The sequence below is a fragment of the Papio anubis genome, chromosome 2 (genome assembly GCF_008728515.1).
Source record: "Papio anubis isolate 15944 chromosome 2, Panubis1.0, whole genome shotgun sequence".
In the NCBI taxonomy this organism is placed as follows: domain Eukaryota; kingdom Metazoa; phylum Chordata; class Mammalia; order Primates; family Cercopithecidae; genus Papio; species Papio anubis.
In genome coordinates this window covers 98,690,426-98,713,469 of record NC_044977.1, presented here as the reverse complement: position 1 = coordinate 98,713,469, position 23,044 = coordinate 98,690,426, and the positions used below count along the sequence as shown (strand labels likewise).

At 43.7% G+C, this 23,044-nt stretch overlaps 1 protein-coding gene across 9 annotated transcripts in view; it reads right to left on the bottom strand.

The window, feature by feature from the left end:
* Nucleotides 1–17,210, bottom strand: part of ULK4 (unc-51 like kinase 4) — a 793,903-nt gene extending 776,693 nt beyond the window's left edge. For 8 of the 9 annotated variants that reach the window (XR_001899874.3, XM_017955554.2, XM_021933668.2 and 5 more), the window contains exons 1-2: nucleotides 16,390–17,210; nucleotides 9,005–9,190 (exon numbers count right to left, since the gene is read on the bottom strand). Coding sequence is in view for 7 of the 9 variants with exons in the window: in XM_017955554.2 (XP_017811043.2) it covers nucleotides 9,005–9,142 (138 nt within the window). In the remaining 2 variants the exon portion in view is untranslated. Of the gene's footprint in view, nucleotides 1–9,004; nucleotides 9,191–9,677; nucleotides 9,694–16,389 lie in introns of those variants that run through there. The other variant, XM_021933664.2, reaches the window with a different exon arrangement.
* Between the last annotated feature and the right edge of the window lie 5,834 nt (nucleotides 17,211–23,044).

Genomic DNA, 23,044 nt, shown 5'->3' with positions numbered 1-23,044 from the left:
CCACCACATCCAAACCATACTGCCTCTGCCTCAAGATGTGCTGGCAAATGGATGCCTTGGGGCCTTTACCACTTACATCAGTTTGGAATCCAAGTGTCCTTCTACTGCATCTAATTAATTTAATCACAATCCCACCTAGAACTCTGGCTGCAAAGAGTCAGGGAATTGCAGTTTGTAGCTCCCCAGAGCCTGCAGAACAGGAGAACATGCCAGAATGGGTGATAAGCAAACCAATCCAGAGTTACCCACACTCTCCAGCTCCCCTCCTCTCTCACTGGATGCTCCCTTTCACTCTCCTTTGCTGGGTCCTCCTTCTCCTCACACTTGCTAAATGTTACAGTGAAGGTCCTGAGTCCTCTTCTATCTTCCCTCACATTGGCCTAATGTCTTATGCTGATGACATATAATTTTGACACATAAAGATACACAACATTTCCATCCCTCCAGAAAGTACTTTGTGCCCATTTCCAGATGTCTTCCTTAAATTTACATCTCCACCCTGATCAACCCCCTAAACTGCAGACTCAAATACCCAATGTCTTCCAATGGGCACCCAAAATTAAAATGCCCGAATCCATTGTTTTCCTAGTCTTTTTTCCCTCAGTGTTATCACCATCCTTCCAGTCATGTAGGCCAAAACCCTAGGATAATCATTGACTTCTCTTTCACACCTCACACCCAATCCACGACCAAAAACAATCATCTGTACTCTACACATGTATTCAGACTCTTCATTCATAGAAAGTCAAAACCAGCAAAATTAATCAGTGGAGTTAGAAGTCAAGATCATGATTACCCTTGGGTGGGAAGAAAGAGAGTGGCGGGGGCAGGAAGGGCATCTAAAATACTGCTCATGTTATTTCTTGATTATGTGCTGGTTTCACTGGTGTATTTGTTTTATGAAAATTTAAGCATACAATTTTGCTTTCCTGTATGTATATACTTCAGTAAAAAGATTCACTCAAAATGGAATACATTTTAGTAATAAAGGAATAACTACAATACTTGCAGTAACACAGGTGAATCTCAATAACATCTTAAGGAAAAGAAGTGTGACACAAAAAAGTACACACCACAGGAACCCATTTACTTGAGGTTCAAGAATAGGCAAAATAATCTACAATGATAGAAGTAAGAACAGTGCTGGGGGCAGTGTTGAAGATGACATCTGGAGAGGTCAGGAAGCACTTTCTGGAGGAATAGACAGACTATTTCTTGATTTGGATGTTACATGATTTGCATACATTTGTTAAAAGTCATTGAACTATACACTACACTATTCAGGTGTGCCTAAGACCTCAAAGATCCCGGAATTACACTAATGCCTGTACTAGATATTCCTCATTCTCTTGGAATCCAGTACATTTCCCAATAGTACTTGTTCTACTTGGAAAGGCATCAGTTTACCATGGTAGCGAAATTTTCCCTGGGGTTGTGCTATCCACCCTTATGGCCAGCATTTGTAGTGTGTGTCACAAGTTGTATTCTCGAATCCATTGAGATAGTTTCTCTGTTGTGATCAGGTTTCCCTGTTGCAGTCAAAGGAACAAGTGATTTAATTGGGATAAGTTTTACAGAAGATGGTGGCATTTGTTCTGGATCCTGATAAGCCTAAAAAGTATCACAAAGCTTCTTGTCTGAAAATTTCTCCCACAGTGGCCCTACTGCAGTCTTTGAATATTCCCTATTATCCATTCCCCTGAATTAAGCCTTTGACAGATTCCAAAATGCTATCAAAATGTGATCACAGAAGGGGATGATACTTCAAGGAAAATGAATTTGTTACATTAGCTAGACACATCATCCAGCAGGGTCCTAAAATGAAGGAACAAGAGACAGGTAAATTATGACACCTGAAAGTGTGGTTATGAAAAGGTCCAAAGCAAGGGAAAGTACTGAGGAGGACTCTCAAAGCGACAACTGAGAACAGCCAGTGGGAAGCATGATGGTAAATGCTATATGGAGAAGAGGAGAAAAAAGGCCATGAAGTCAAACTCTTCCTTATATGTAATTTTTTTCTTGGCCTACCCTGCTGGCCTCCTCAACTGGAGAAGGGGCATAGGTACCATGATCCGACAGATCTGAACCAACTGTAGATCAGGATAATACTGACATCATAGGCAATTGTGAGAAGTGAATGCACCCAGCACAGTGGCTGGAACATATTAGATATACTCAATAAATGGTAGCATATGATGAACTTCTGCAAAGGAAAAGAGTAGAAATGCTTCTGCAAGGTATGGGACACAGGAGTTTCCAAGAGCTAAGACCCCTAAAAAGCAGCGACTTGGACAACCATTTGAATGGAGTGTTCATACATGCCTTGATTCCTCTATCTCACCTATCTAGCTGAGCTACTATCTAGCTCAGAAGTACAGGATCTGCCTCTGACCGATCATTTCGCCCTCTAACACAGCAGACACTCAACAATACGCTTTTGTTGTTGAAGCGAGTGAATGGATCTTGAGAAAGAGAGAGGCTTCCCCAGCCTCTATAAATCAGGAATAAGGCAGACAGAAAACAGTGGCCTTTCTATATCCATTAAAACTCTTGCACATGCTGAAACTGCCCTCATCCTTCTTTCCCACACATGACCCCACATCCCTCTTCTCAACTCTCTTCCAGTTCTGGGTATTTCCCTCTCCATCTACACATTCTCTATGTATTTCTTGTTCCAGTGGTAACTATGACATAACAGACATCATGAAAGAATATTTAAGCCAGGCACAGTGACTCCCACCTATCATCCCAGCATTTCAGGAGGCTGAGGTGGGCAGATCACTTGAGGTCAGGAGTTTGATGGCAGCCTGGCCAACATAGTGAAACCCCGTCTCTAATAAAAATACAAAGATTCACTGGGCATGGTAGTGTGCACCTGTAATCCCAGCTACTCAGGAGGCTGGGGCAGGAGAATCGCTTGCACAGGGGAGGCAGAGGTTGCAGTGAGCCAAGATCACACCACTGCACTCCAGCCTGGACGACAGAGTCTGGACTCTGTCTCAAAAAAAAAGAAAGAGTGTTTATTAAGTGGCAGGCACTATACTAAATATCCTACTATCTTAGTGAAAGCTACATATGTCAACAAAATACAAGCAAATTGAATTCAGCAGTATATTAAAAGGATTATGCACTGTAACCAAGTGGGTTTATTCCTGGAAAACAAAGATGGTCGAACATATGAAAATGTAATATACCACATTATGAAGGGGGGAAAAAAAGTATGATCATCTCAATTAATATAGAAAATGCACTTGGCAAAATTCAAAAACCTTTTTTTAAAAAAAAAAAAAAAAAAAACTCCACAAGCTAGAATAGAAGGAAACTATCTCAACATAATAAAAGTCATATATGAAAAAGCCAAAGTAAACAACATAGTCAATGGTGAAAGAGTAAAGCTTTTCTTCTAACATAAAGAAGTAGGCAAGAATGTCTGCTTTCTCCACTTCTAGTCAAAATGGTATAAAAAGTCCTAGCCAGAGCAATTACACAAGATAAAAAAAAAAAAGGCATCCAAATTGGAAAGGAAAAAGTAAAATCAACTCTGTTTGCAGACGGTATGATTGATTTTATATGTAAAAAACCCTAAGGCCAGGTGTGGTGGCTCATGCCTGTAATCCCAGCACTTTGGGAGGCCGAGGCGGGCAAATCACCTGAGGTCAGGAGTTCGAGAGCAGCCTGGCCAACATAGTGAAATCCCGTCTCTACTAAAAATACAAAAAAATTAGCCAGGCGTGGTGGCAGGCACCTGAAATCGCAGCTACTTGGGAGGCTGAGGCAGGAGAATCGTTTGAACCTGGGAGGCAGAGATTGCAGTGCGCCAAGATCACGCCACTGAACTCCTGCCTGGGTGACAGACTGAGACTTTGTCAAAAAAAAAAAAAAAAAAAAACCCTGAAGTTTCCATAAAATAAACTGTCAAAACAAAAACAAATTTTGCAAAGTAAAATACAAAGTCCAGGTCCAACACTCAAAAGATTAGCGGAATTTCTTTTTCTTTTTTTTTTTGAGATGGCGTTTCACTCTTGTTGCCCAGGCTGGAGCACAATGGCATGATCTCAGCTCACTGCAACCTCTGCCTTCCAGGTTCACACGATTCTCCTGCCTCAGCCTCCCAAGTAGCTGGGATTACAGATGCCCACCACCATACCCAGCTAATTTTTGTATTTTTAGTAGAGACGGGGTCTCACCTTGTTGGCCAGGCTGGTCTCAAACTCCTGACCTCAGGTGATCTGCTCCCCTCGGCTTCCCAAAGTGATGGGATTACAGGCATGAGCCACCACATCTGCCTTTTTTTTTGAGACAGTGTCTCTGTCGCCCAGGCGAGAGTGCAGTGGCATGATCGCGACTCACTGCAACCTCCACCTCCAGGGCTGAAGCAATCCTCCTGTCTCAGTCTCCCAAGTAGGTGAGACTACAGGCACGTACCACAATGCCTGGCTAATTTTTCTATTTTTTCTAGAGACAAGGTTTCACCATGTTGCCCAGGCTGGTCCTGAACTTCTGGGCTCAAGTGATCTACCCACCTTGATCTCTCAAAGTGGCGGGATTATAGGCAGGAGCCACCACACCTGGCACAGTCTGATGAGGTTTGATTGATGCAGGTACTGGCAAAACTCTATTTATTTATTTATTTATTTATTTTTTTTTTTTTTTGGAGACAGGGTCTCAGTCCGTCACTCAGGTTGGAGTGCAGTGGCACAATCATGGCTCACTGTGACCCCTGCCACCCAGGCTCAAGCAATCCTCCCACTTCAGCTTCCCAAGTAGCTGGGACCTCAGGTGCATGCCACCATCCCCGGCTAATTTTTGAGACAGAGTCTCGCCCTGTTGCCCAGGCTGGAGTGCAGTGGTGCAATCTTGGCTCACTGCAACCCCCACCTCCTGAGTTCAAGTGATTCTCCTGCCTCAGCCTCACAAGTAGCTGCGACTACAGACATGTGCCACCACACCCGGCTGATTTTTTTGTATTTTTAATAGAGACAGGGTTTCACCATGTTGGCCAGGCTGGTCTTGAACTCCTGGCCTCAAGTGATCCGCCCACCTCGGCCTCCAAAAGTGCTGGGCTTACAGGTGGGACCCACCACGCCTGGCCCACTCCTGGCTAATTTTTGTATCTTTTGCAGAGACACATTTTCACCATGTTGCCTAGGCTGGTCTGGAACTCCTGAGCTCAAGCAATCCACCTGCCTCAGTCTCTCAAAATGCTGGGATTACAGGTGTGAGCCACCATGCCCAGGGGAAATTTCTATACATTAACAAATGTACAATCGATAAAGGAAATTAAGAAAACAACTCCATTTATAATAGCAGCAAAAAGAATAAGACACATAGGAATTAACCAAATGGGTAGAAAGGCTTACACAACAAAAACTATAAAACACTTCTGAAAGAAAATTTTAAAAGACATAAATAGGCTGGGCATGGTGGCTCACGCCTGTAATCCCAGCACTTTGGGAGGCTGAGGCGGGCAGATCATGAGGTCAGCAGATTGAGACCATCCTGGCTAACACAGTGAAACCCCGTCTCTACTGAAAATACAAAAAATTGGCTGGGCGTGGTGGCAGGCACTTGTAGTCCCAGCTTCTCTGGAGGCTGAGGCAGGAGAATGGCGTGAACCCAGGAGGCGGAGCTTGCAGTAAGCCGAGACTGTGCCGCTGCATTGCAGCCTATGGGATAGAGGGAGACTCCATCTCAAAAAAAAAAAAAAAAAAAGACATAAATAAGTGGGAAAATATCACGTGTTTATGAATTAGAAGGCAATATTCAGATATTAATAATTGACATTCAAATACTACCCAAAATCAATCTACCCAAAGCAATCTATGCATTCAATGCAATTCTTATCAAAATCCCAACAACTTTTTTTGTGGCACTAGAAAAAATCTATTCAAAAATTAATATAGAATCTCAAGGTATGTCAAATGGCCAAAACAATCTTAAAAGAAAAAACAAAAACAAAGCTGGAGAACACACACTTCCTGATTCCAAAACGTACTACAAAGCTACAATAATAAAAACAGTATAGTACTGGCATAAAGACGGACATATAGACCAACAGTATAGAATAAGAAGCCCAGAAATAAACCCTCACACACGGTCAAATGACTTTCAACAAGTATTCCAAAACTATTCAATGGAGAAAGGGCAGTCTTTTCAACAAATGGTACCCGGAAAACTGGATATCCACACGTAAAAGAGAGAAGTTGGACCTTTACTGTTGTGGCCTGAATGTGTCCCTCTAAAATTCACATTGAAACCTAATGCCCATTGTGGTGGTATATTAGGAGGTGGAACCTTTAGGAGATGATTAGGTCATGAGGGCTCTGCCCTCATAAATAAAATTAGTGCCCTTAGAATAGAACCTTAAGGGGGCCTGTTTTCCTCTTCTGCCATGTGGGAACACATAGAAGGCACCATCTTTGAGAAAAAGAGCAAGCCCTTACCAGACACCAAAACTGCTGGCACCTTAATCCTGGACTTCCCAGTCCCAAGAACTGTGACCAATAAATTTCTGTTATTTAAAAGCTATCCAGTCCAAGGTATTTTGTTTTAGCAGGCCAAACAAACTGAGACATTTACGGAACACCACATACAAAACTTAACTCAAAATGAGTCAAATATCACTGAGGTAAAAATACATAACTCTCAGAACAACAAATAGGACAAAAGCTTCATGACACTGGGCTTGGCGATGATTTTTGGATATTTGGATAAGACATCAAAGACACAGATAACAAAAAAAAGACAAATGTGACTGCAAAAATTTTAAACTTTAGTACAACAAAAGGCACTATCAACAAAGTGAAAAGGCAACTTATGGAATAAGAAAATATATTTGCATATCATATATCTGATAACAGATTAATATCTAGAATATATAGAGAAGTCATAAAACTTAGCAAGAAAATAAACAACCAGATTAGAGAATGGGCAAAGGACTTGTGGAAATGGACAAAAAGAATAGACATTTCTCCAAAGAAGATATAAAATTGTCAACAAGCACATGAAAAGATGCTGCTGAGCATCACTAGTCATTAGGGAAATGCAAATCACAACAATAATGAGATACCACCTCACACCCATTAGGATGGTTACTGTCAAAAAAAAGAAAAAAAAGTACTGAGAAGGATGCAGAGAAACTGAACCCTTGTACACTGATGGGCTGGAAGGTAAAGATGGCAGAGCTGCTGAGGAACACAGTATGGCAAGTCTTCAAATAATTAAAAATAGAATTACCATAGCACCAGCAATTCCACTTCTGAGTATACACACAAAAGAAAGCAAGATATCAAAAAGATATTTGTATCCACATTTCATAGCACCATTGTTCACAATAATTAAAACATGGAAGCAACTTGTGTCCACTGTTACATAAATAGATAAGCAAAATGAACTTCATATATGTACAATGAAATATGGTTCAGCCTTAAAAAGGAGGAAATTCTGACACATGCTTCAACGTGGATAAACCTTGAGGACATTACACTAAGTGAAATAAGTCAGACACAAAAAAGAAAAATGCTGTATGATACCATTTACATAGAGTAGTCAAAACCACAGAAACAAAAAGTAGAATGATAGTTGCCAAAAGCTGGAGAAGGAGAAATGAAGAATTACAGTTTAATGGGTACAGAGCTTCAGTTTTACAAGATGAAAAGAGTTATGGGGATAGATGGAGGTGATAGTTGCACAGCAATATGAATGTACTTAGTATCCCTAAACTGTACAATTAAAAATCACTAAGGTACAAACTTTGTTATATTGTATTTTACCAATATATTGGTAAAAATAATACCAATTATTATTTTATTTATATATGTTATGTATATAATATATATAACATATTATAATATATAAATAAAATAATATAGATTATATATTATAACATATAAATAAAATATTTATGTTATATATTATATATATTTATATAGATTATATATAAATATATATAGATTTTTTTTTTTTTTTGAGATGGAGTCCAACTCTGTCGCCCAGGTTGGAGTGCAATGGCGTGATCTCGGCTCACTGCAACCTCCACCTCCCGGGTTCAAGCAATTCTCCTGCCTCAGCTTCCTGAGTAGCTGGAATTACAGGCGCGCACTACCATGCCCGGCTAATTTTTGTATTTTTAGTAGAAACGGGGTTTCACCATGTTGGTCAGGTTGGTATTGAACTACTGACCTCGTGATCCGCCCGCCTTGGCCTCTCAAAGTACTGGGATTACAGGCGTGAGCCACCGCGCCCAGCCCACAATATTTTTTTTTAAGTTAGGTATGGTCCAAGAAGCCTAGGCTATAAAGTGACACAGCTATTTCCAACCCAAGTCACTCTCACCCAGTGTCCTTCCTTGACAGTAAATTGCAGAGGTAGGGGGGAACCTGCTTGTTTCCTAAATACACCAAATTCAAAAAGTAAATTACCTAATATACAATATCGTTTCCAGGCTGGGCTCATTGGCTCCTGCCTGAAATCCCAACACTTTGGGAGGCTGAGGCAGGCAGATTACTTGAGCTCAGGAGTTCAAGACCAGCCTGGGCAACATAGCCAAACCCCGACTCTATGAAAAATACAAAAAATTAGCCAGGTGTGGTGGTATGTGCCTGTAGTCCCAGCTACTCTGGAGGCTGAGGTGGGAGGATCATTTGAGCCCAGGAGATCGAGGCTGCAGTAAGCCCAGTGCACTCCAGTCTGGGCAACAGAGTCAGACAGACCCTGTTTCTAAGGGAAGGAAAAAAAAAAAAAAAAAAAAAGAGTATAGTTTCCCTGATTTATACCCCCCACCAAAAAAAAGAAACAAAAAAGAAAATTAAGTTAGTCATTACTTGGATATGTTTATTACTCATTATTCAGGACTGGTGGCCCTGAATAGATAGAAGGTCACCCATTCCGGACTGAAAATGTGGTGTTTGATATATCAAATTTAATGCCTACTGTGAAAATGCTATCCCCTTCTACCCATCATGGCTCTCTATTTCCCCATGCCAATGTAAATACACTGACTTACCCAGTTGGTTATTTCAGGCCTTTTGCACTTCTCAGTACAAAGAATGGCTACAAAATTGATTGTTCCCTTCCGTCGCCCTTTATAGACAACAGTCTTGCTTCCTCTTCCAATCTCTTCATACAGAATAAAGTTTTCCATCTCTGGGCCGATTTCTCACATACAGTAGAATAATAGCATCTCTAGCTCCTAAAAAGTAAACAAAAATGACATTGATAAATGCAAGCTAGTTGCATAATAATTAGGCTAGGATAATTAGCCCAGGATATTTTATGTGTAAAAAAATCTAGCAATTCGACAAATTCAGAAAATTCACCTACAAATGTTAAATACTAGTGCTAATGTTTTTGCAGGATGAACGAAGCTACGGAGCAAATAAATAAAATTTCACAGCTGGCGCAGTGGCTCACGCCTGTAATCCCAGCACTTTGGGAGGCCGCGGCAGAGGGATCACCTGAGGTCAGGAGTTCGAGACCAGCCTGGCCAACATGGTGAAACCTTGTCTCTACTAAAAACACAAAACTTGGCCAGGCGTGGTGATGCGCGCCTGTAATCCCAGCTACGCGGGAGGCTGAGGCAGGAGAATCGCTTGAACCCAGGACTGCACTCCAACCAAGGCGACAGAGAGAGACTCCGTCTCAAAAAAAAAAAAAAAAAAAAAAAAAAATTCACAAACCAATATTCAAGTTCCCATCAACAAGATCTTTTTAAAACACAGTGGCCGCCCATGCCTCTAGGGTGGGTAGATATCCCGACATTCCATGCGGCCGGCCCTTCCGCCACGGCCACCATTGGAGAGCGGCAGCCATGGCTCTGAGCTACGGCCACAGGGTGACCAAAAATGGGAGCAAGCCTAGCCCAGCCACCGCCAAAGTGGGCAACAGACTAAGCACACCGAGTTTGTGCGGGACATCATCCCAAAGGTATATGGCTTTGCTCCCTACGAGCCGGCGTGCCATGGAGTTGCTCAAGGTCTCCAAGGCCAAATGGCCCTCAAGTTCATCAAGAAAAGAGTGGGGGACACATCTGCACCAAGATGAATAGATAAGAGCTAAGCAACGTCCTGCCCGTCAAGAGGAAAGTGGCTGCCAAGAAGGACTGAGGCCCCCTACCCTCTGTCAATAAAACCTTCACAGAAAAAAAAAAATGTGAAAATAACAGCTATTTCGAACAAGAGTAACAAAATCCAGGTATGAATTAGATTTTACCCAACATCTCGTATCTTACTTTCTCAGTTACAATGGAAACCTGGTACAATGGAAAACAACATCTGCACAATGGGATAATATGTGAGGCAGAATAGGGTGTAGAGGCAGGGAACCTAAGGCTGTTTCACACTGACTTCTTATAACAAAATTGAAAGGAAAACCCTAACTTTCCACGCCTAAGTAACAAAAGGACCACAGGCTATTCCCTTTGCAAACCCCCTACCTTTTCTATGCAGCAGATGGGAAATTAACTGATCGCAACCAATCAGAGTGATTGGGGCGGAGTCTTGGTTTGCAACTTTGTAACTTCACCTTAGCATCTAACTGGCTGCAGAGAATGGAATCAATGAATGAAATGGAATCAATGAAATTGGCTGATGGCAACCAATCAGACCGATTGCAGGCCACCACTGATTTACGGGAGGTGAGCATGAAAAGGCCAATGGGAAACTTCTAGGGAGTATTTGGACTGGGTATCCGTATCCCGGACTTCCAGTGCTGCTCAGGCATCTCCCACACTGTGGAGTGTACTTTCCTTTTCAATAAATCCCTGTTTTCATTCTTTTGTTGCTTCATTCTTTCTTTGCTTTGCTGGGCATTTTGTTCAATTCTTTGTTCAAAACGCCAAGAACCTGGACAACCTGCAGTCGAGACCCTCTGCCAGTCTTGACTGGTATGCCCCACCTAAACCTTATAAATTATGAGAAGCAAAAGAGAAGCATATGCCCTACCTAAACCTTATCAATTATGAGAAGCAAAAGAGAAAACAAGTGAAAATACAGTATAAACAAATATGGAATGATAAGTCCATGTAATCCCTAGAGGCCGAAGGAGTCAATCCAAATACCATTAATACTACTGGCTCGTAGGCCAAATTGGGCATGCTGCCTACTTTTGTAAATAAAGTTTAATTGGAACATAGCCACACCCATTCATTTATATATTGCTTATGGCTGCTTTCAAACTGCTATATATTGCCTATGACAGAGTTGAGTGGTTGTGACAGAGACTCTACAGCCTGCACAAGCCCTAAAATATTTACTATTTGTCTCTTCATTAAAAAAAAAGTTTGCCAACCCCTGCTCTAAATCAAGATGTTTGTTGTTGTTGGTTTAACCAAGGACTTCAACCTTCACCTAAGGTATAAGAAGTTAAATGAGTTCGTTTTCTTGGCCAACATAACCCTTTAATTTTCATAAGTAAATAAGGACTTGATGTAATCGCTTATCAGACATCTTATTTAGAATTTCAGTTAAAGTGGAATTAGAGTATTAAACAATATATGAGAAGTTAATCTAAGTAATTCATTAAAATCATTCTTTCAGTCTGAATACAGTGGCTCACGCCTGTAATCCCAGCACTTTGGGAGGCCGAGGTGAGCTGATCACCTGAGGTCAGGAGTTTGAGACCAGCCTGACCAATATGGCAAAACCCTATCTCTACTAAAAATATAAAAATTAGCCAGGCACGGTGGCACAAGGTTGTAATCCCAGCTACTCAGGAGGCTGAGGTAGGAGAATTGCTTGAACCCAGGAGGCAGAGGTGGCAGTGAGCTGAGATGGTGCCACTGCACTCCAGCCTGGAAGACAGAGCACCACTCAAAAAAAACAAATCCATCTTTCATAACCTGGCATCTCTTTGGAAAGATATGTTAGACGATATTAAACTTTCCAGAAACTCACAATATATCTACATATCAAAACAGCACATTGGCCAGGCACGGTGGCTTGCACCTATAATCTCACCCCTTTGGGAGGTCAAGGCAGAAGAATTGCTTGAGCCCAGGAGATTGAGGCTGCAGTGAGCCACAATTGCATCATGGTACTCCAGCCTAGGCAACAGAGTGAGACCATGTCTCAGAGAAAAAAAAAAGAAAGAAAAAAATGTAAAAAGCACATTGGGCTGAACTCAATGGCTCATGCCTGTAATTCCACCACTTTGGCCAAGGAGGGAGGTTCAGTTGAGGCCAGGAGTTTGAGACCAACCTGGGAAACATGGCGACACATCATCTCTACACAATATTTTAAAATTTTAAAAAATTAGCCAGCAGTGGTAGCCTGTGCATGTAGTCCCAGTTATTTGGGAGGCTAAGGCAGGAGGATAGCTTGAAGAGGCAGAGGATGCAGTGAGCCAAGATCTCACCACTGCACTCCAGCCTGGGCAACAAAGTGAGCCCCTGTCTCAAAAAAAAAAAAACTTTGTATACCTCAAATACATACAATTACTGGTAGATCATACCTCAATATGGGTATATTAAATAATTAAAAGCAGGGTCTCAGAGATATTTGTACCCCACATATTCACAGCTGCATTATTCACAGTAGTTAAAACATGGAAGCAACTTGTGTCCACTGAAACATGGATAAGCAAAATGTAATATATTTTGCTTTTGCAAAAACGAAGTTTTAGAGACTGGTGCACAACAATGTAACTGTTCTTAACCTCTACTAAACTTGTACCCTTAAAAAGGGTTAAGATGGTAAATTTTATGTGTATTTTACCACAATTAAAAATTTTTTAAGACTTCAAAAAATTAATAACAAAACTGGTGAATATATTGGCTGGATGTGGTGGCTCAAGCCTGTAATCCCAGCACTTTGGGAAGTCGAGTCCGGCGGATCACCTGAGGTCACAAGTTCGGGACCCAGCTGGCCAACATGGTGAAACCCCATCTCTACTAAAAATATATTTAAAAAAAAAATTATCCAGGAATGGTTGCACACACCTGTAATCCCAGCTACTCAAGAGGGTGAGGCAAGAGAATTGCTTGAACCTGGAAGGCGGAGGGAGGTTGCAGTGAACTGAGATTGCACCATTGCACTCCAGCCTGGGCGACAAGAGTGAAACTCTGTCTCAAAAAAAAAAAATTAAGAAAACTCATTTTACAGATCAAAAAAAAATCCAAGATTGTTCTATCCTAGGAGAGGAAAATTTTTTTCTATAAAATGTTAGGGGGTAAAAATTTTAGGTTTTACACTTTATGGTTTCTGTCACAGCTACTCACCTTTGCTCTTGAACTAGAAAAGCAACCAGAGACAATAAGCAAATGGATGGATATGGCTGAGTTCCATTAAAACTTTTATTTATGGGCGGGGTGCGATGGCTCACACCTGTAATCCCAGCACTTTGGGAGGCCAAGGCAGGTAGATCACCTGAAGTCAGGAGTTCAAGACTAGCCTGGGCAACATGACGAAACCCCATCTCTACTAAAAATAGAAAAATTAGGCCAGGTGCAGTGGCTCACACCTGTAATCACAGCACTTTGGGAGGCCGAGGCGGGTGGATCACCTGAGGTCAGGAGATCAAGACCATCCTGGCTAACACAGTGAAACCCCATCTCTACTAAAAATACAGGAAATTAGCCAGGCATGGTGGCGTGCACCTGCAGTCCCAGCTACTCGGGAGGCTGAGGCAAGGGAATGGCTTGAACCCAGGAGGCGGAGGTTGCAATGAGCCAACTGTGCCACTGCACTTCAGCCTGGGTGACAGAGACACCATCTCAAAAAAAAAAAAAAAAAAAAATTAATTAGTTAAAAACAAAAAGGCACTGGTTAGTATCTTTCTTTTCATGACAGTTTCCGTAAGTCCTTTTTATATTCCTCTTCGTTCTAAAACGCATTCATTAAAAAGAATGAAATCCTACCACACCCAGCTAATTTTTTGTGTTTTTGGTAGATATGGGGTCTTGCTATGTTGCCCAGGCTGGTCTAGAACTCTTGGCCTAAAGTGATCCACCTGTCTCGGCCTTCCAAAGTGCTAGGATTATAGGTATGAGCCACCGCGCCTGCCAGTAAGTTATTTTTCAATGTAATCCCAACACTTTTGGAGGTGGAGGCAGGATTGTCTGAGGCCAAGAGTTCAAGACCAGCCTGGGCAACATGATGAGATCCGGACTCTACACAAATACAAAAAGCCTGGCATGGTGGTGCACGCCTGTGAGGCCTCAGCCTCCCAAGTAGCTGGGACTACAGGCACGTGCCACCAGCAGCTACATGGTATGTATTATAACCAAAATAAGATTAAACTGACAGTATGCTAAGATGGGAAGTTATTAAGACAGAAAAAATATAATCAGAAACATTAAGTGTTCAGAAATTGTCTACATTAGGATATATCAGGATAAGATGATAAAATAAGTTTTCATAAGGTATGTATAACTGAGTTCTTGAAAATAAGGTTTGAGGCTACAGGTGAAAAAATGAAGTACAATCTTGGTTTTTTTTGTGTTTGTTTGTTTGTTTTAAGGAAGGCTAAGTCTTGAACCCCTGGGCTCAAGCAATCCTCCTGCCTCAGACTCCCAAAATTGTGGAATTACAGGTACAAGCCACCGCCCAGCCAATCCTGAAATTTTGAATTTGATTTAAGCCAAATTCATTTCCTTAACCTTTACTTTAGTCACATCTGACCATCAAGTCATATCTGGACAATTTCCATCTGAAATTAACAAAACACATTAGCTATAAATCTGCTTAGGGTGGTTTGTTACTTTCAAACATTTCTCCTCTCTAGGGCTTAGTTTCCTTAGAGTAAAATAAGAATTGGATCAGGTGATTTTCTATCTTTTTTTTTTGGACAGGGTCTCACTCCGTGGCCCAGGCTGGAGTGCAGGAGCAAGATCTAGGCTCACTGCAACCTCCACCTCCAGGGTTCAAATGATTCTCGTGCCTCAGCCTCCAGAGTAGCTACCTCAGCCTCTGGCACGCCACCACACCCAGCTAATTTTTTGTGTTTCTGGTAGATATGGGGTTTCGCTATATTGCCCAGGCTGGTCTAGAACTCCTGGCCTCAAGTGATCCGCCTGTCCCTGGCTTCCAAAGTGCTAGGATTACAGGTATGAGCCACCGCTCCTGGCACTAAGTTATTTTTCAATAACTTATTAATCGTTGAAATTCCATGACTTTAAGATTCTTTAACTCAGTCCAAAGACGTTCCCCAGTACAGACTTCCTAATATTCATTTTTAAATCTTTAACCTCTTAGTTGTAAAATAAAACACAAATACAGAAAACTCCACAAAATATAGTTTAATGAATTATGAAAGAGGGACACCCTTCTAATCACCATCCAGGATCAGGAAATAGGACTTTGCCAGCCACATAAGAAGCCCCTCCGTGAACCTATCTCAATCACCAACCCTCCTGATACCCACAAGTAACCACTCCCTGACTTTCGTAGTCATCACTTCCTTACGTTTCTTCATGGTTTTCTCACCCGAGTATGCTTTCCGAGAAACCACAGTTTAGTCTCTTAACCTATAGTGCTCCTAGGGAAGTCTCTCTTAATTCACAAGTTCACCTAAGCATCTAAGAAGCCAGAAGGCAGAGGTGCAAATGAGGCATTTAAGAGTCAGGGGGCAGGTCCTACATTCAAGGAACGCTGAGAGCGACCAGGTGATAAGAGCGCACAAGTGCCCACCTTCAGCACAATCATGATTCCCTTACCAGAAGCATGAGCATCACCTGGGACTTAATAGAAATGAAAAAGTTATCGGCCCTGCCCCAGATTTACGGAATCATACACTCCGGCGGTAGGGCCTGGCCTTCTGTGTTACTACACGCCCTGGGGTGACTGGGATGCGCTCAAGTCTGCGAACTGCCGGCCAAATCAACCTTCGCCTGAGATGTAACGGATGGCGAGCGCCATGCTAAGCACTCCGTAAGTGTTCCTCCTCGCTGCACTTCACAGACTCAATTATCACAGACTCAGGGTCGCTACGTAGTCACTCGCACCCCACTCCCCAGGCAGCTCGCGGCGGGCGAATCGGCGGCTTTCGCGGCCTCGCCACGTCCGTAGGCATCAGTTCGCGAGGCCGGCTGGAGCCTAGGAAGCGCTGCAGGGCGGTGAAAACGCGGTCCGCTCTGGGGAGTTAAGAGGTGGCGTCCATAAAGCACCATCTCCCAAGCCGAAAAACACGAGCCCTCTCTCCCCGCTGCACCCAGCTCCTAGAAGAGGCGTCCTGTGTGCCCTTAACTAAAGCCCGGATAAAAACGGGCGGTTTTTCGTTTAACAAGAGCGCAAAGCAGGGGAGTGAAGGGGGCACGGGGGTCAACGGCCAGAAGGAGAGAGGGCGGACAGGCGCCTCCACCCTCCCCCGCCCCCGCAGGCCTGCGCTCTCTTCTGCGACCGCTTAGGCAGACACGAACCCAGACTCGTGGCTACTAAAACCGCCACTGCCACGCACCTGGTAGGTAAGTCAAGAAAAGACTCGAGTCCACTTGGCTGCTCCCGCGGTTGCGCGCATCTCGGCCTCTGCCTCAGGACAGGTCCACATTCCCAACAATAGGGGAGAAAGCAGTGAAGCAAAGCGGAACGCGCGGAAGCGCCGACCAGCCTTACGGAGGCGGAGCCCCTCCAGGTTTGGATTCGTCCATACGGTTTCCAGGGCAGCACACAGAACGCCGGAAGAAGCTCACGAAGCTGACTGGCTGTACAGTTTCCGTTCCTGTTGGCGGGGACCCGGAAGTGAGTGACCACGAGAGCCCCTCCCTCCACCCAAAGGGCTTCACGCCCGGCCTTTGGACGAGCCCACAGGCTAGAGACTGGGGCGGGACATGCTAGAGTAACCACCACCCCTCTATGTTTGGATTTGCTCATTCCATCTCCATGGCTGCACGCAGAACGCCGGAAAAACGCAAAGCGCTGATTGGCTAAGAGTCTCAGTTCCTATTGGCTAGAGCCCGAAGCCAGTGAGGGACTATTCTTCAATCTTAAATGGGTGCTGAGGCTAGAGTATGAAGTCCTGGGCTGTCGTCGTTTCTTCTCTTCCCGTCCCCACTGTACTGTTTCCTTCCATTCTCTTCTTTCTGGTGACTTCTGGGAGCCCAGGTGGACGTGGTGGCATAGTCTGGATAACCAACGGCGGCGCAGAAGCAGGGGTCCCGGAGTCCTCACCATTTAGAAAAGAGAAGGCTGTGAATTACTTTCCTTTTTGGAGATGGAGGAAACAGATGAGACACTCTGATCCCAAGTTGATTGTGTAAACTAAAAATAAAAGTTCCAAGCCCCCCTACCAACTGAGTGGACCCCTCCTCTGGGCCAAAGGCATGCCAAAGTTAACCTGAAGAACTAACACAGGCCATGATGGGAAGATGGGGTGGGACAGGCTTCGTTATACCCTCCTCCCTTTGGAATACAGGGCACAGCTGACCAGCATTAACATTAAACAAAGACCATAAGACTGAGGAAACAGACTTTTTGCAGCAATAAGATACCAACATGGCAGCAAGCCCCGAAAGACATTGAAGTATTTTATCCATATATGTATATATGCACACACACATATACATATATATTCTTAAATAAAATATATATACATATATACTCATATATATATTTTGAGACGGAGTCTCACTCCGTCACACAGGCTAGAGGGCGGTGGCGCAGTCTCGGCTCACTGCAACCTCCGCCTCCTGGGTTCAAGTGATTCTCCTGCCTCAGCCTCCCAAGTAGCTGGGATTACAGGCGTGTGCCACTACACTGACTAATTTTTAGTAGAGACGGGGTTTCACCCTGTTGGCCAAGCTGGTCTTGAACTCCTGACCTCAGTTGATCCACCCGCCTTGGTCTCCCAAAATGCTGGGATTACAGGAGTGAACCACTGTGCCCAGTCAAATATATTTCTTTGACGTATTTTGAAATGGCTTTGCAGCGCTATTTCTTCTCGGGGGGAAATCGACATTCTGTGACGAATCCCCTTGTCTTTCCAGGTCTTTTCCCTGATGCTGGAGAGAATTAACTAAGAACCTGACACCTGTTTTAAGTCTGATAAGAAACATTTACGATCTATTCTCTCTGAAACCTGCTACATAGAGGCTTCATCTGCATAACAAGAACCCTGGTCTCTGCAACCTTTTATCTCAACCCAGACACTGCTTTCTGTTGGTTCCAGGTCTTTATATAATAACTCTTTTAACCAATTGCCAATTGTAAGGTATATGGATGTGCTTTGGTCAAGGAATAGGCCAAGGTGGATATCCGGGCCAGAGCGACTCAGCGAGTTTAGGATACAGGCGCGTATTCCACTTGTTATATAACTTGTTTACGTAAGTTCATATTTGAATCTGAGCCACTGTTACCTGTTGAAGGTATAACTGCCCTACTGACACTGTGCACAGGGCTGAGTTCAGCACAGCGTGACCTGGTTCGTGCACTGGTGCCCAGAGTAATGCTACTAACCCCTCTAAGGGAGAGCGGTTGCCCTTAAGGTGGGCAGAGGGGACCTGAGCCAGGAACCAGCTTTTGCCCAGACGGAGAGTTAAGCTGCTGACCCTGACAGACCTAGCTTTGCAGGCCAGGGAGTGCAGCTGCAGGCATGGGGGCAACAGGAGCCACATAGCCAGAGCAGACAGTCGAGATAAAGCTGGACAGTGTGGGAGGGCTCGTGAGATTAAGCTGCTGATGAGAGAGCTGCTGAATAAAACTACATTTCACTTGCCTACACGCCCCCCACCCCCACTAGTGTTCTTTCAGCTATTCACCCATCCATCCACTCCCCTTGGACCTCAGCTGGGGTTGGAACTTGACAATTGGCGTAGTCGTGGCATAACACCAATCACCTATTAAATCCACCCTGATGTAGAAGCTCTTTCCAGCTTTCCTGACCCAACCATTACCTTATGTTATGTATTGATTGGTATCTTATTTCTCCGTAAAACATGTGAAACCAAGCTGCAGCTCGGTCACATTAGCTGTCAGGCCTCTGAGCCCGAGCTAAGCCATCATATCCCCTGTGACCTGCACATATACATCCAGCTAGGCTGAAGCAACTGAAGATCCACAAAGGAAGTGAAAATAGCCTTAACTGATGACATTCCACCATTGTGATTTGTTTCTGCCCCACCCTACCTGATCAATGTACTTTGTAATCTCCCCCACCCTTAAGAAGGTTCTTTGTAATTCTCCCCACACTTGAGAATGTACTTTGTGAGATCCACCTCCTGCCCGCAAATATTGCTCCTAACTCCACTGCCTATCCCAAAACCTATAAGAACTAATGATAATCCCACCACCCTTTGCTGACTCTCTTTTCAGACTCAGCCGGCCTGCACCCAGGTGAAATAAACAGCCTTGTTGCTCACGCAAAGCCTGTTTGGTGATCTCTTCACACGGAGGCGTGAGACATTAGCCACATGTTCTTAGGGCCTCTTGAGACTGCCTCGAGCCATGGTCACTCAGATTTGGCTCAGAATAAATCTCTTTAAATATTTTACAGAGTTTAACTCTTTTTGTCAACTATCACTTAAGGCTTTCAAAGCTCCACACTTGCAAATTTCAACCACCAGACACATTGGAACCTGTACTCCAGCCTCAGTAACACAGCAAAACCCTCTCTCTAAAAAGGAAATATAAAAAGAAATTTTATTTTTTGCTAATTTTACAAGCATTGCTATTATTTAATGCCTCTTTGTATGAAGTAACAAATAAATTTCTTTTCTGCAGCATTTAATGCAATCCTTTGCCTAAAGAAGGAAATTTCTATGTGCTTGAATGATTCTTTTTTTTTTTGAGACAGTTTCACTCTTGTTGCCTAGGCTGGAGTGCAATGGCGCAATCTCGCCTCACCACAACCTCCGCCTCCCCAGTTCAAGCAATTCTCCTGCCTCAGCCTCCTGAGTAGCTGGGATTACAGGAATGCGCCGCCACCTCGCCCGGCTAAGTTTTTGTACTTTTAGTAGAGACGGAGTTTCTTCATTTTGGTCAGGCTGGTCTGGAACTCCCGACCTCAGGTGATCCGCCCACCTGGGCCTCCCAAAGTGCTGGGATTATAGGCGTAAGCCACCACGCCCGGTTGAGAGATTCTTTATGATCATCCAGAGGTGAGAAAATGAACCAGCTCCCCACTTCAGCATCCTTCAATGCAAAAGTGGTTTGCAAACTTTACCATCAGAATCACCTGGAGCTCTTGTTAAAACGTAGATTTCTGGCCCCACCTATAAAACTTCTGGTTCTGTATCTCAATGGGGCCTAAAATTTTGCATTTCTATCAAGTTACCAGGTGATGTCAATGTTGCAAGTTGAGCACCACACTTTTCAAACAAACATCTAGAAAAAATGTTCTGATCTCAGGTAAATCACCTCTCCTTTTACTTCTAACACTTCCTGCCTTCTCAAGAATCCCAGTATCCATTATTGTCAGGTGGGTGTATTTAACAGCTTTGGTAGGGAAAACGTTTCCTCATGGACTACTGCCAAATTAATGAAGATCAAAACTTTGAAATTTTTTTTTTTCTGAGTTCTGATAAATAACCTAAAAGTTCATGTCAGAAGCAATATCAGATCCTGGGTCTTCTTAGCCTAAGTTCCTTGGATGCTTCTGTCAGAGGCATGCCAACCAGAGTGACTCCATCTTGAATAGGGGCTGGGTAAAATAAGGGTGAGGCCTTCTGGGCTGCATTTCCAGGTGGTTAGGCATTCATAGTCACGGGATGAGAGAGGAGGTTGGCACAAGCTACAGGTCAGAAGACCTTGCTGATAAAACAGGTTGCAGTAAAGAAGCCAGCCAAAACTCACCAAAACCAAGATGGTGACAAAAGTGGCCTCTGGTCACCCTCACTGTGCATTATACGCTAATTAAATGCATTAGCATGATAAAAGACACTCCCACCAGTGCCATGACAATTTACAAATGCCATGGCAACATCAGGAAGTTACTCTATTTGGTCTAGAAGTGGGAGGTACCCTCAGTTCTGGGAACTGTCCACGCTTTTTGTGGAAAACTTACGAATAATCCACCCGTTGTATAGCATATATCAAGATATAGACTGGGTATGGTGGCTGACGCCTGTAATCTCAGCACTTTGAGAGGCCAAGGTGGGCAGATCACTTGAGATCAGAAGTTTAAGACCAGCCTGGCCAAAATGGTGAAACCCCATCTCGACTAAAAATACAAAAATTAGCCGGGCATGGTGGCACGCACCTGTAATCCCAGCTACTCAGGAGGCTGAGGTGGGAGAATTGCTTGAACCCGGACAGGGTCGGGGGCTGAGGTTGCAGTGAGCCAAGATGGCACCACTGCACTCCATCCTGGGCGACAGAGTGAGACTCTGCCAAAGAAAGGAAGGCAGGAGGGAGGGAGGGAAGGAAGGAAGAAAGGAAGGAAGGGAGGGAGGGAGGCAGGCAGGCAGGCAGGTAGGCAGGCTGGAAGGAAGGAACTATAACAATTATCAGTCCAGCAGCCCAAGCTGCTGCCCTGCCTGTGGAGTAGCCATTCTTTTATTCCTTCACTTTCTTAATGAACTTACTTTCGCTTTCTTGTATGGATTCCCCTCGAATTCTTTCTTGCTTGAGATCCAAGGACCCTTTTTTGGGGTCTGAATCGGGACCCCTTTCTGGTAACACTTCCAGGCAACACATGAACCTACAAAGACAATTAAATTTTTGTATGCATGTGCATTTGTTTCTGGCTAGAGGGTCTGTGGGTTTGGTCAGATTCTCAAAGGTGCCAATGACTCAGAAAAGTGTAAGAACTCCTGCTATAGATAATTTTAAGACAATATCACAAAAGACAAACTAGAGAAAGCATGGACCATTTTAAGACAGTATCACAAAAGACAAACCAGAGAGGCCGGGCGCAGTGGCTCACGCCTGTAATCCCAACACTTTGGGAGGCCGAGGCAGGCGGATCATGAGGTCAGGAGATGGAAACCATCCTGGCTAACATGGTGAAACCCCATCTCTACTAAAACTACAAAAAATTAGCTGGGCATGGTGGCGAGCGCCTGTAGACCCAGCTCCTCAGGAGGCTGAGGCAGAAGAATGGCATGAAGCCGGGAGGCGGAGCTTGCAGTCAACTGAGATGGCACCACTGCCCTCCAGCCTGGGCGACAGAGTGAGACTCTGTCTCAAAAAAAAAAAAAAAGACAAACCAGAGAAAGCATGGACCCTACTCAGTGACCACTACTGGTCCAAAGATTAGACCTTGACAGACATTAGTTCAATTTCAAAAAGTATAAAACAGTTGAGTGCTATTTAGATTCTTAAGTAGGACTGAGAGCTGAAATGCCACGTTTTGAATTGCTTAAATTCCCAACTGCTTTCAGAGTGACCTTTGCTTTCATCTCAGTTTTAGATTTTCATTCTCATTATAATTGGTAAGAGTGGATCTGACATGGAGAATATCAATGTGGAGTTTATTCAGGCAAATTCTTCTTTCCAGAAACAACTAATGTCTCATCTTCCTCACTTCTAGATGATCACGAAGAACCTCTTGCCAGACTCAGTGGCTCACAGCTGTAATCCCAGTACTTTGGGAGGCTGAGGTGAGAGGATCACCTGAGCCTAGAAGATCAAGGCTGCAGTAAGTCATGATTGCACCACTCCCCTCCAGTCTGGATGATAGAGTGTGACCTTGTCTCAAAAAAATTAAAAACAAAAAACTCTTAATTCGAGCACATAGAAACTTCCTTTTTTAAGGCCGGGTGCAGTGGCTCACGCCTGTAATGCCAGCACTTTGTGAAGCCAAGGCAGGCAAATTACCTGAGGTCAGAAGTTGAAGATCAACCTGGCCAACATAGTGAAACCCCGTCTCTACTAAAAATACAAAAAGTAGCCAGGCGTGGTGGTGGGTGCTTATAAAACCAGCTACTCAGGAGGCTGAGGCAGGTGAATCTCTTGAACCCGGGAGGCAGAGGTTACAGTGAGCAGAGATTATGCCACTGCACTCCAACCTGGGCAACAGAACAAGACTCTCAAAAAAAAAAAAAAAAGAAAAAGAAACTTTCTTTTTTAGGCAAAGCATTGCATTAGATATTGCAGAAGAGAAAAAATATTCATACAAAGAAGTATATGAATAATAATAACAATAATAATGCATGTAAAGTTAGCAAAATATAAAATTC